Source organism: Hippoglossus stenolepis, chromosome 1 (genome assembly GCF_022539355.2).
Source record: "Hippoglossus stenolepis isolate QCI-W04-F060 chromosome 1, HSTE1.2, whole genome shotgun sequence".
In the NCBI taxonomy this organism is placed as follows: Eukaryota; Metazoa; Chordata; class Actinopteri; order Pleuronectiformes; family Pleuronectidae; genus Hippoglossus; species Hippoglossus stenolepis.
The window spans coordinates 25842123-25855366 of NC_061483.1; the positions used below are offsets into that span (position 1 = coordinate 25842123).

The 13244-nt window shown below is 41.4% G+C and overlaps 1 protein-coding gene across 2 annotated transcripts in view; it reads left to right on the plus strand.

Moving 5' to 3' along the window:
• Positions 1-13244, plus strand: part of kif13ba (kinesin family member 13Ba) — a 45827-nt gene that overhangs the window by 2746 nt on the left and 29837 nt on the right. For both annotated transcript variants that reach the window (XM_035155595.2, XM_035155596.2), the window contains exon 2: positions 3647-3740. In XM_035155595.2, the coding sequence (XP_035011486.2) occupies positions 3647-3740 (94 nt within the window). The remainder of the gene's footprint in view (positions 1-3646; positions 3741-13244) is intronic.

Below are 13244 nucleotides of genomic sequence, written 5' to 3' on the forward strand. Positions count from 1 at the left end.
TGTCCACATCTACCAGTGTTGAGACTTGAATGATTTGAGATAACCAGCCAAAAGACATGTCAGCTGAGGGAAACAAAAAAAATCCCATCTTCAATCACATTTACCCTCTGAAAGGGTAACACTTAGAAGAAGAAAAAAAAATCTCATCAGCCATTAGAGATGTTGTTCTCCATGCTCACATTCACATCTCTGCACTGCTCAGTCTTGTCCAGGCACCTCTATTCCTTTGTCTGGTGCTGCTGTCAGTTGCTTCAGGACACAGTAGCCATGGTTGTGGGAGAGCTGAAGATTACTCATTCACTTTCCTCTCTCACATTTCCTCAGCAGCGGTAATTCAGACCTGGGACACTGTAATATTAAGCAGGCTTCTTTTACCTCGAGGCCACTGTCCCTGTGTATCCCAGGTTGAGGAGGAGATGTGGTGTAGCTGCCTGGCTGAACAAAGGCAGGAAGGGAGTGAGTCTGAATGAATATTTGCTAAAGTTGCGTAATGCCCCTTGTTCCCATGGCCGTGGCCTTCGAAGAACGGAGCAACCCCAGGCGTAGCAACGGCAGTACTCTGGTCAATCGGCTGATGTCAGGGCTGTTGTGCCAAAACCTCAGCACCGGTAGCCCAGGGAAGGACCGGAGAGAAAGCCAGTGGAAAGTGGGAGCCGCTTATGGAGCAAGGAAAGGCAGATAACAATGGGTACATTTATCCTCTCAACCACACCGCATCACACTTTCCCTACTGCTGAGGAGGAAGCCCAGCTGCAGAACTATGGGCATGTGGGTGATGTAGGCAGCAGCAGGGGAGAGAGCAGAGCAGAACAGAACATTTCCTCCCTCATCCCCCATTTGTCTGTGTTACTCCCCATCTTATTGAACTTAATCTCTTTCTTTCTCCCTCACTGTCCCTTCCTCTCCTCTGGTTCACTTTCCATTTTAGCTTTCTAGTGTCCGACAGCTGAAGAATTAGAGGGCGATTCAGGTCTGTGACCGGTGACACCAAGTTTCCATAGCTCTACCTCTTTTCCTCCCAGTAACAGCAATGTTGAGGCTCTTTAAATAGATACTCCAGCCCTAAATCCCCACTCGTCCTGGTTTGAAAGGGCATGGTTAACCTCGGATATATAGAACTGCTCTGGTTGAGATTCGCTATAGTGTCATCCCTAATCAGACTAATGGTAGTGAATTTTGACTGTGGCTGGGAATTTAAACTCATCATTTCTAGCCATTCAGAAGAGGTGGTAAACTTGTGAACCCACTGTGTACAGATAAAGTGGACATTTGCATGTGAGATTGTTAGGAAAACATGCTAATAATAAGATGATAAAAACACACCCCGTCGACCACCTGCAAAGCAGTTCGAAACACTCTTGGCAGAAACAGAGGGGCAGTAGTATGGCCTGGTACCGTTCGGTTACGATGGCTTCTTGCAAAAGCACACATCATCAACAAATCAATAAGTTGTCTGCTGGAATCCGAAAAGGTTTATTTCAATTTTCTCTATCTATAAACTGTCATGATCAAGCCTGTGTGGTGCATTGATTATTTAGAATAGTGTAGTATTTCTTTCAACTGCCAATTACTAATAATTTTTTTATCTGCATTTGTTTGTTAGTTTGCAAAAACTACTCAACCTATATCCATGAAATCACCCAAGGGGAAACCCCTAAAATTGTGTGTGGATTTGGGAATAGTTTTTCATTGTGAGATTGGTAAGAAAAATAGTTTTTTTATAAAATTTTCCTTGATTTCTCAGAGAATGATTCATAGATCCTAATGAAAAAAATCTGGCATCTTTAGGTGACTGATATTTATGTGTGTGCACTTTGGTGCTGATACTATTAAAATGCGGATCCTTTGTATTTAAATGTGGTTTGAGAAGGAGACTGTTGGGCCTTGGAGGAGGTATGGGCTCTCTGAATGCCATTCTAGTTTTCTGTACATGCAAATCTCTGCTTCAGAGACACCAGGTAATATTGCTTTTGAAAGTTCTTGTAGAAGAAAGGGATTAAAACCACAGAATACTTTTCCTGTCTCAGCGCATTCCCACTGCATAATAATGATTATCAACAGCCATCTGGGGCATGATTAACTGATAAAAATCTTAAACAGTCTACATGTTTATACTGGGCACATGGTGATGTAAATATGGTGCTAAGATACAGAGCACACTTGGCAGTAATGATTCACCTTTGGAAAAGAATTGTCAGTTCCTTCTGAGTGGACATTGAGCAGGAACGGTCACTTGTTTACATGTGAGCCCTGAACCAGGTCTTACATTTGAAGGACAGTGGTTATTATCAGAGGGTTTCCTCACTGATGTTGTGTCCTTGAGCAAACGCTGATTTGCAGTGCAGGGAGTGCTGTGACCTCTGACCCCCTTGTAAAAGGGGTCACAATAGAAGAGGATATCCCTACCAGGGGCAACACAGGGGGCATAGGTTCCTGAGCTCTGTCTCTAACTTCTATCTCTGGCTTTTATTGCCTGGTTTTACAAACAAGCTCCCTAATGAAGGAGAAAATCACGTGGGTGAATTGTTATCGATGTTTCAAATTTTCACACCCAGTTAAAAAAGTTTCATTTAAAAAAAAAAAATAAAACTATCATCCCAGTCAGGCCCTAACACATACTTTTTATTACTGTAATGAATTGTCTTTTAAGTATTTCAGTTGCTGGGGCCTAAAAAATAATGGTAGCCTGCAGCTGATACATTTGTCTGCTTTGAAGTAAGCAGTTATTAAAATACATTTATTTTTTTGTTGGTTTTCTGAATGACCAGTTCTGCCAGATACTGGATGCCCAGGATGTGTTGGCAGGACTTGGCCTGTGTCGACAACCATCATTAGGTCTCATTGGCAAAGACAGATGAATGGAGAGTCTTTGCAGCCTCATGAATTTACAGTGCGGTCCATGTTGATATTTTCCAAAGCTTCTGCTGGTGACTTAAACAGCAAGGCTTCTATTAGAACATTATACGACTGAATCTGCTATGAAAACAACCTAAATATGCAACGGTTTAAACGTATGAACACTGTCAGTTATCTGTTTTAAATTTGTGGAAAAGCATTCAGTTACGCTGTTTAAGTCTTTCTTAAATTTTTATAGGAAACGTGGCATTTTGTTTCTGATGGGACAGCGGAATTGTAAAAGGCAAAACTACAACCTTGATGAAGTAGCCTCAATGATCAACATTATATAGTGTCTTGTGATGCCACATAAATATGAGTGGACAACGCATTAGCACCACTCCTTAGGTTCAAAGCATTTGGTGTTTTGAAGGCACAGTGTTTTATCATGACACAAACAGGTCAGTAAAGGACATCCTTAGGTGTGTGTTTGTTTTGATAAAGACTGTTTTGTTGGTTAGCCTAAAGGTCACTCCCAAGGTAAAAGGTCATCTTTAGAGTTACTGTTTAATGCTAAATATTTCAAGTCTAAACATCAAGTAGAAAAAAATGTGGCTTGTCAAATTTGGCAGCTTTATTTCCACCATGGGAAAGACTTAGGGGAAGATACATGTAGCTGTTTTGGGAATGGTGACTACATCTGTGGTTACATGACACATTCTGCTCTGTTTTATGAAGTAGAGCTAGACATGTTTAGGTTGTTGTGAGGTCCAGTGATTTTAAAACTAACTGTGTGTCGTCTGATCCACAGAAAAGGAACTGAACACTAAATGTGTTGTGGAGATGGTGAAGAACCAGACGATCCTCCACCCTGGGGGAACCAACCTTGGCAAAGCAGACCCGAGGTATGTTTGTCGCCTGACGACATTTTGTGTCCACATTAATTCATTTATTCTTTTCATGCACACATCATTATCATCCAACCGTGCTTATATATACATCCACCCTCCTTTGATATTTTTCCCCTGAGTTGTTCAGTGCATTACAGCATATAGCTTCTGTAGCACCACGTGAAGACTTGTTGATGTTTTTATACATTAAATTTATTATTTTTCTTGCATTTATCAAACATAAGATGATTTACATGTCACAGTGAATTTTCAAGCTGCGACCCACCCTATGTGAGAACGTGTGTTGGGTGGGTGGGGGGCATGATGTGGAACAATGCAGGTGCATGCAGGTGTTCTGAAAACACTGGGAAGTTGGATCTTGTTTGTCCTGTTTGCTCCTGTTTGTTGACTGTCACAGCTCATGCAAACCTTGAGCTTTAAAAACCCAATTTTTCTAATTGATGAAATGTCCCTTAATAATTGTACTCCTTCTTGGAGTCATAAAATACTCGTACCTAAATAAACAGACATGATAGACATATTTTTTGTATTTATTATGGTTGGATCTTTCCCAGTATGATTATCTCCAGTGTGAATTGAAAATATAAATACAATAAGATTCAATGCACCTAAGACTAGAACCTGTCTGACAGTTATCATGTTGAAGTTTTCTTGAGTATCAAAGTCTTCCAGTCAGTTTAACTGTCAACGCACTGTAAATAAGATCCATTACTGCCTAATGCCAAGTTTATACTCGCTTTTCCCTTCCTTCGTCGTTTCTCAGAGAGCTCCTGGAAGGAGATTGCATAGACTGTAGGTAAAGACGAGGCATTCAGCAGGAAACCATGGAAAACAACTCAAGTCCTAAGTGGTGCTCCTGGTGGGCAGTCTGTGCCAAAACCTTCTGTGTTACCTCTTGTTACGTTTTTCTAGCGGTGTGGTTGTAGTTTCTCAGCGGCGATAACAATCGTGCCTGAGAAAAACTTCACCGCGCCAACGTCACAATTGGCTCACTCAATGACCAATCTGTCAAACATAACCACAGCTTTTCCCTGCATTCGTTAAACAGTTCCAATTTGCCAAAATGTGAATGGATGGCGATGACGACAGGGAGTGTTTGGGGCTTGCAGTTATCTTGATTTTTATCTGAGGGGGAGCCCACACTGTCAGACTTCAATAACCCTCTCTAAACTACAGTAACTACTCACAGCCATGGGACTCTGTAGCTTCCTATCAGCTGCCACAGGTCACTTTCTATTGGCCTCATCACACACACACAGTTTGTATTGTCCATATAATCCATACTGCAAACCTCGAAACATTTCTTGTGTCCATTCCCTGACCTCTTCTTAAAAGGCGCGTGTCTAATTTGTTTGGAATGTCCCATTATAATTATGACGTAATTTTTGGCTGGAAGCTGACTGACCAGCTGCTTACTAGAGACAGGTGTATTCCAACACAAGTCACTTGTTTCCCCTCTCTTTCACTCTCACCTCCATGTCGTTAGTCAGCGGCTGTTAGTGGGTAATGCTGAATTGTGCTCAGGGTCTAGAGTCTCTCAGTGCCTGCACTGAAGAAGGCCTGAGATCCTGTTAATTGTGGTTGCATCTGGCAGAACAGGAATGTGTGCATGAGTTCAGTGTGTCTGTCTGAGCGAGGGAATGTTTCGGCAACGATCACACCCCGCGAACCAAATGTGAAGCTAATCTTCTCATCTATAATGAAAAAGCTCTTATGAATTAAAGTTTTTTGTTCTGATTAAGCCAGTAGGCTCTGCTCCTCTGTCGATCCACTATCTTGGAGGAAAGCGGCTAAGTCGGAAGAAAGATCTCCTTGTGACTGGTGGAGAGGATCAGAAATGGTGAATAATGTCGGTTTCAGGCAGAGGTTCAGGAGCAGACAGCAGCAGTAGTGTGTGTGTGTTTGAGACAGGATCAGTGAGACGCAGGCAAAACAGAGACAGCTACACAAGAAAAAAACGACTCCACTCTGCTCCACACTTCCCTCTCTATCAAGCCATAACTCCCCACCGCCCAGCTTCCTCCCTTTTTTCTTAACTCTTCCGTTTCCGTGGCAACACAGGGGGAGGTTAACTCAGGGTCGCTGTCAGTGACCGTGGAGCCCCTTCCTTGAGTGAGGACATGATGGTAGAGGGGGAAAAACCCTAATTTACTCGAGCATCTGTCGACCATAAACTTCTCTCGATGACTTTTATGTTGGACAGAACAAGAGCGGAGCTGTAGTGTCTCAGTCTGTGTCTTGGTGACAAAAGAGCGAGGAAGCAGCAGCAGGAGGATGGGCTGACTGACTGCTGCCCTCCGCGTGCAGATGTCATTTTCCTTTGGTTTACATTTACACAGTGTACATTGGATCATTATGTTTTTACGCAGCGTTTCACTTGGTTGTTAAAAGTTGAGAAAGTTTGCCGTGCATAGAGGAAGTGTGCTGTAAAGTTAGGATGTTGCAGTTGCAAGTTGTTTGCTTAAGCTACCTGATTCACCACAAGGATGCCCTTTGTTTAAAACTTGGAAGACATACACCACCAGTTCACCTCCATTCTACCAGTTTTATTTACATTTCAGTCCAAGTCCATTGAGTAATCGTAAATGTTAAAGGTTTAAAAAAATTATATTGATTCTATTTTAAAAAACAACCACTAAACAGATTTGCACATAACTGGTGGAAGGATGGGCCAAGAAATGGGCCAACTCATTTGATTTTAGGGCGGATCAAGGATATATGACATTGTGGGAAAGGGATGTTTTTTGACATTTCCACAGATTTCCAAGAGAATAATTCATGGGTTTTGATTTATAAAAAAAGTCTATATCTACCAGCGTGTGCAATTTGATGCAGCTTGATTGAATTTACATAAATGGACAGTTTGACTTTGACCAAGGTATGTGCTTGAGTGCCATTCTAGTTTGTTCTATGCTTTAGTTTCACAGTATACTGAGACATTACATTTTGTAGATTCAGCAACAACTGAAAAACTGACTTATGATGCATCTGTGGCTTTAAGGGATAGTTCACTGAAAAATTAAAATACACTCATCTACTCACCACTATGCCGATGAAGGGGTGGGTGAAGTATGTGAGTCCGCAAAACACTTCTGGAGTCTCAGAAGTAAACTTTGTAGCAGCCGAATCTGATACAATTGATGTAACTGCTGACCGAGACGTATAAAACAACAGAAAAAACCTAACATGCATCCATATTGCTCGTGTGGGTTCATCCAATTGTCCGCAAGCCCCGACATTTATATTCAACTCGAAACAAGGTCATTTACACCATGTTCTAATCCTAAATGTCCGCTGATATCTCCCTACGAGGTGCATTCACGGACCCTCGGACACACCATCGTGTAGCTAAATCTGCTAGCTTAGCCACTCCGGTGGACTTTTAGGCTTAAAACACCACACGAGCAGTATGGAGGCATGTTATGTTTTTTCTGTTGTTCTATTATGTCTGACGTACAGGTCACCATTGACTTCAATTGTATCGGATTCGGCTGAAACAAAGTTTACCTCTGAGATAAAGTGTTTCTTGGACTCAAACACTTCACCCACTCCTCCATCATCATAGTGGTAAGTAGATAATGAGTGAATATTCATTTTTCAGTGAACTATCCCTTTTATGGCAAAAATGAACAGGATTGTCTGAATGACTCAAAGATTCTCTGTTAATTTAACCAACAAAACTGATTTTAACCAACAAAAAGATTTCCTATGAACTGATTGGATGTGATAGACAGATATTTTTCAATAAGCAGCAAGACGTCAGACCGTTCTTCACTGTAGCACAGCAGCACCAACATTAATAACATTTGACGCCAGAGGCCAAAAGTTGTCGCCATGTTCAAATATCATAACTCTCAACTGGCATAACACAGCTCAGAACTGTAGTGACACTCAAAACATCCACAGACTATTTTTGTAGAGGGATTCTAAAAAATGAATAATTTGAAATGTCCTCACTTTAAGGTTGTTTACTTTATTTTTTTTTAAGTTAAGTTTTTCCTTCTTCCTCTGTGTGCTCTTCTTGTTGGCCTGATTCAGTTTTTCCGCCAGTAGTGCTCTCTGGGCAGGCCAGATTTAAGTTCCTCATGCTGCCACCCTGAGTGACTCACCACAGTGCTGACATTAATCCTGTCTCATGGAGTATTTTGATTCCTTTAAGCACTGTTTAGAGAAGACATGGTTTACATGGTTTTCTTTGCCATATGGGGATAGAAAATCTTGTATTGCCTCATAAATCGTATTCTGTCTCCTATCTGTTTTTCCAACCGCCCTGCCTGAATCACTTTGGTTAAATCACTCACCTGACCTCCAGGGATGTTTTAACCTCCAGAGTTGGAACTGCTGGGTTAGGTCACTGTGTGCTAGTGTGTCTGATAAGCAGCAGACTGCTCACCTCTGTGCAGCTGTGTGGTTACACACTGCAGTCTGCATGATAACCTGAGGCTGTTTGCATTGGACTGGTGAAGCTGGATGTTGACACACTCTCAGGTCCTGTCAGATGTCAATGAGGCAAACACAAGTGCCTTGGTTGCCGAGGCGATGTACAAAAGAGACTGTGGCCTTGTATCATGGACACACACATTTTTCTGTGTATCAGCATGTGTGAGGTATATGTTGTGTAATAGTACTCAATAATACCTGTGTTTAAAGTATACAGTATATCTGTGAATGAAGAAAGGTGATATTGAGGTCAAGTGTTTGACCAGTGCAGTCTGAAGTAACCATGTGAGGTTGTGAGTTCTTTACAGGCCTCTAACATAATGACAGCGCTAATTAAAGAGTGATAGTCATTGACAGGCCCCTGTGGCATGGTTTCTCCAGTATCTTGCTTGCTTTGAATTTATTTGATATGACTAAGTCACACTCAACAGTGCTGATGAATCCATGAAACCTGAATTTACAAAATCATAATGGTACTGCAAACATTCTGCAGCACATGCTTGTGAGTGTGTGTTGAGTTCATGTGCATGTGGTAACTTGGGCATCTGAGAATCGTCATACGAGCTGAGCAATATTTCATGCATTCACACGTTCACAGATCAAAAATCTGATTATAGAGGAGAAAATGCAAGCAAAATTTGTGTTCTGATAATAAGACTGATGACGTTTTTTAGGCTGTTAAGCAGCTCAGTGGACATTGGACTTTGTGAGCAGATACTGAGCTGTAATGTAAACACATCAATGTTGTCCCTGACCATAAACCAGTGAAATATGTTAATTGGTTACCATAGTCACCACTGCCTGTGATGTAAGGACCATTTTCAGCCATGGATATTGATCCTTCATAGTCAGACAACAATATTATAACCAACTAGAAGAGCAGCTCAGAAACTACATATGTCCGCCAAGGCTACCACCCTATCTCACCACGATAAAGAAATATGCTGATTTTCCGACTAGTGGGGCTGAACCCTGACTATGTGTTATGGTGTGAGTGTATATAATTAGCACCAAGCCCTGGTTGGCAAGGGGAAGGAAATCCCTGTGTGCTGTTTGGCTCCGGCCTGAACATCAGGATGTGGCAAAAGGATGTGGACTAATTGTAGACTAATTGTAGACTAATGTGTTGCTCACCTTAAAAATATTTCAGCAGGATGTGTGCGTTCACACTCCAGAATGCCTACGCACTGTACTCTTACTCGCTTCAGTCAGACGTGCCCAACATTTAACTTAAAACCTAGCTAAAAAATGTCTTACTTATATGAATTGCTTCACTGTTGGTGATGGGTATAGGAAAAATATTAACCATGGAATCTATGTATTTTTTCAGGTCAAGTTTTCTGTTAAATTTCTGTGAAGAAAGTCCAGTTACTGTGCAACGCATTTGATCGAGGGGCTGAATGTTGAAGACACACAGAGCACAGATTTAAGTTGTTCTTAAAGCTTCAAGCTCCCCTGCCTTCAGCTTAGTGTGGGCAAAATCTGTTGGTGAAATAATAATTTATGAATATACTGCATAAATGTTTTACTGATCTTTTCAGAAGGATTAGATTCAGTTTGGTAATGTTCAGGTTCTATTATCAAATGAGATTTTAAATAGATATGCTAGCTTTTTAATTTTGAAGTTGAATTTTCTAAATTTTCTCTGAAATAAATTGAAATGAACAAAATTGGCATCCTTATTATTCCATATTATTTTAAATGATACAGCAAATGCCAATGGCGCTCAACGTGAAGTACAGTAGCAGTACGTCGCAGCTGGCAGTTTGTACCACTGGTCCACTTCTCACAGGTTTGATCCCCATCTGAAGTTAATGTCTTTCCACAGATAGTCAATTGGTTTAAGACCAGGACTCATAGAAGGCCACGTAAGAATGGTCCCATGTATGTTTTAGGTCATTTATCTGTTGGATGAGCCCTTACCTGTGACTGAGAATGAACTTGGCATGGTGAATGTTTCACTTTAGACTTGATAATCTTCTGAGTTCACTGATACCCTGCAGAGATTAAATAGACCCTGTTAACCTCCTCCATTTGTCAGTGTGGGGGTTGTGGTGTTGATGTTATTTAGCAAAAAGCTATTTTTGTTTCAACTGTCCACAGGAATTCTCTCCGAAGCATTTTCAGTTGTCAACATACAACGTCGAGTGTTTTAGCAAAGTCCAGACAACTTAAGTCCAGTTAACTTTAAAGTTTCTCTTTTAAACCTGAGCTCTTCCTGGTGCTTTTTATTTAAAAGGTGTCTTATTATGAGACCAGACATTGATAAACCTTGGTGATGGTCTTTTTGTTTTTGACGTTTAGCTTGGTTCTTTTTTCCATCATTTGAACTATTGATTTGTTGGATCATGGATCTTACACTTATTATTAATATAGCGACTCTGGTCACAGCAACATCAAGAGTCTCACCGTGACCATGTTTGTTAATTACTTTCTTCTTTGTCTCCTCAGACAACTCTCTTCTTTTCTTTATTTTGTACATGCTCAGTTTAGCAAAAACAATGATACTAAACACCACGATTAGCATTTTTCTCCATTTGAATAGGCAGGGTAACTGATCATAAGATTGGAGATGTGATATTAATTAAAGACAATAGTGTGCTTATTTATTACTAGTAATCTTGTCCAGGGTGATTTAGAAGACCTTTGGAGAATAAGCAAGATTTCCGCTCTTTTCTCAGCTTCTTTGTTTTGTTGTCAAACCAAAACAAAGGCATGCAGGTATACATGAAAAATAAGCATTTAATTAAATACAGTGCATTGTTTCACTTTTTGACACTTCTGTACATGCAAGTTAAAACAATCACCTGCAGATTTCTGCAGTATGAACAAAACCAGCCTGAGGCTAGATGTTGTAACTTTAAAATTGTGGCATTTACATTTCTTTCATTTCAACTTTAGTTGCCATTTTTTCCCTGGTACTGGATTTTAACCCTATTTGTCACTTATATTTTTCTTATATGTAAATTGCATTTTATATAGACTGGAACCTACACTTTGTATCTGTAAGATATTGCATAGCTGCTGCTCTACAGCTGTCATCTTCCCTGTATGTGAAGACCTATGGTCCTTTTCCATGTCCGTCACCATGTGCTGAATTCAAGCATTAGCCTGTTATAGTAAATGTCCTGTTGTCCTGTGCCATCAGTATGTTTCAGCTTAACATTCCAGTCTCGGTCCCAGCCTCTTTCCTTTCTAACACCCCCTGGCTACCTTCAGCCTCCTTTCTATCCTCCATTCCTCATTCCTGCCTACATGGCAGTGAATGGTACAGTCCTAGAGAGAGGAAAAAAAAGAATGCAAGAACAGTAGAGAAAGAGAGAGGAGGGGGGAGAAGCAGCCATGCATTAAGTTATTTTTTAAATGATGGTGATCAGAGCAGAGGAGCAGGCTGAAGGGAGGAGGGACGAATGGTGTTCGAGGACCTAGGGAGGCGGGTTCACAGCTCTCCTGACCGCCTCACTCTCCCCTCTCATTGGTCGTGGTTCCTTCCAGCTTCATTAATGGGAGCTTGAGCGCAAGACATGGGTGACCCTTCTTGCCTGCAGCCTTTGAAGCAACCATGACAGCTGTCATCACTATGTACGTCAAAACCCGCCATGCTGATCTCACCCCTAAAGTGTTTGGAAGCATGATGGCAGGCATGTAGGGAGCTCTTAAGCCCCTGAGAAGAGCGTTCAAAGAAACAAACATCGACAAATCAGGGAGTTAATGTCAGAGAACCTTTTAGTGGTAACATGTTGCATCAGTGTTTCTAAGAGGATGATCTTCTCTTTGTGTGTTAAGAGAATAACATGTTGTAACACAGATTTCCCCTCGTGTATAGATGGTGAAAACCACTTCAAACACATCTAGATGATCCTCCCTGATTGCTGGAGGTCTTGTATATTTCAAATCAGTGCTGTGGAGAACTGTCCAACCTGCGTACAGGAGGTCCTAATTGTCCATGGGTTTAAAGAGCTACTGGAATCCATTAAGCTACAGATGAGGATTATTCTGCATGTATTTGCTCTGCTGAACGCAGCCCGTCAGCAGTGGAACGTCAGTGAAATATGAAGTGTTGCAGATTGGACGGGAGGCTGGCGGCTTTGGTGGTTTTTAAAGAATGCACAATGGTAAAAGGAAACAGGTGTTTGTGTGTGGGTGTGTTTGTGTGTGTATACTTGTACAGATTTCTTTGTGGGGTCCATTTTGAGCCTACTATCTACAGAGTGAGGACATTTTGGGAAAGTGATGACACTTGTGTGGCCGGGCCTCACGTTTTGACCTACTTTTGATGGGCTGTTTGTGTTAAGACAAGGGTTAAGTTTTGATGGTTAAGGTTAGGGTGGGGGGGCTAGGGAATGCATTATGCCAAGTGTGTGTGTGTGTGTGTGTGTGTGTGTGTGTGTGTGTGTGTGTGTGTGTGTGTGTGTGTGTGTGTGTGTGTGTCACTTGCCGACTCTTACCTCTGGCCTCATCATCTGACAGTATGCAGCTCTCTGACAGCTGCCTTCCCCTGTGGGCAGATCCAGCGATGTAAGAGGAAGATGACAAGAGGTTTCCAACAGTGAAGAAGACATGAAGAGGAGCAGACAAGGGCATAACAATTAAGTCTGTGGAAAACATGTTTTCATTAAAAACCTGAGAGGAGATGTCATTCAGAAATGAATTGGTGAATTGAGAGGATCAGGACACAAATGCTGCTGGGGTTATGGATTCTGCTCCCTCAGGGCCCACTAGTCCCAACAGCGACATATTGCAGTAAGTCTTATGTGATTAGTGCCCACCAAATGGCCTAATGGCAGTAATCTTATTGCAATCACAAAAAAGCATGTCAGTGACGTTCAATTGTAACATGCATGGTGTGGATTTTCCACTCCAGTCAGTATCGAGATTTTTAAATGAAACGTCCAGTCCGAGCTTGGTATCAGAATCAGCTGATGACTGTGAAAATGACTGGATGCCAGGTAATAAGGATGCTAAAATTAGTTAATGGCCATTCAGTTTTTGCAGGGGTCTAACCTGTGCCCTATGCACTACACTATAAATTAAGATGTTTTATTTCTGAGGGATGTG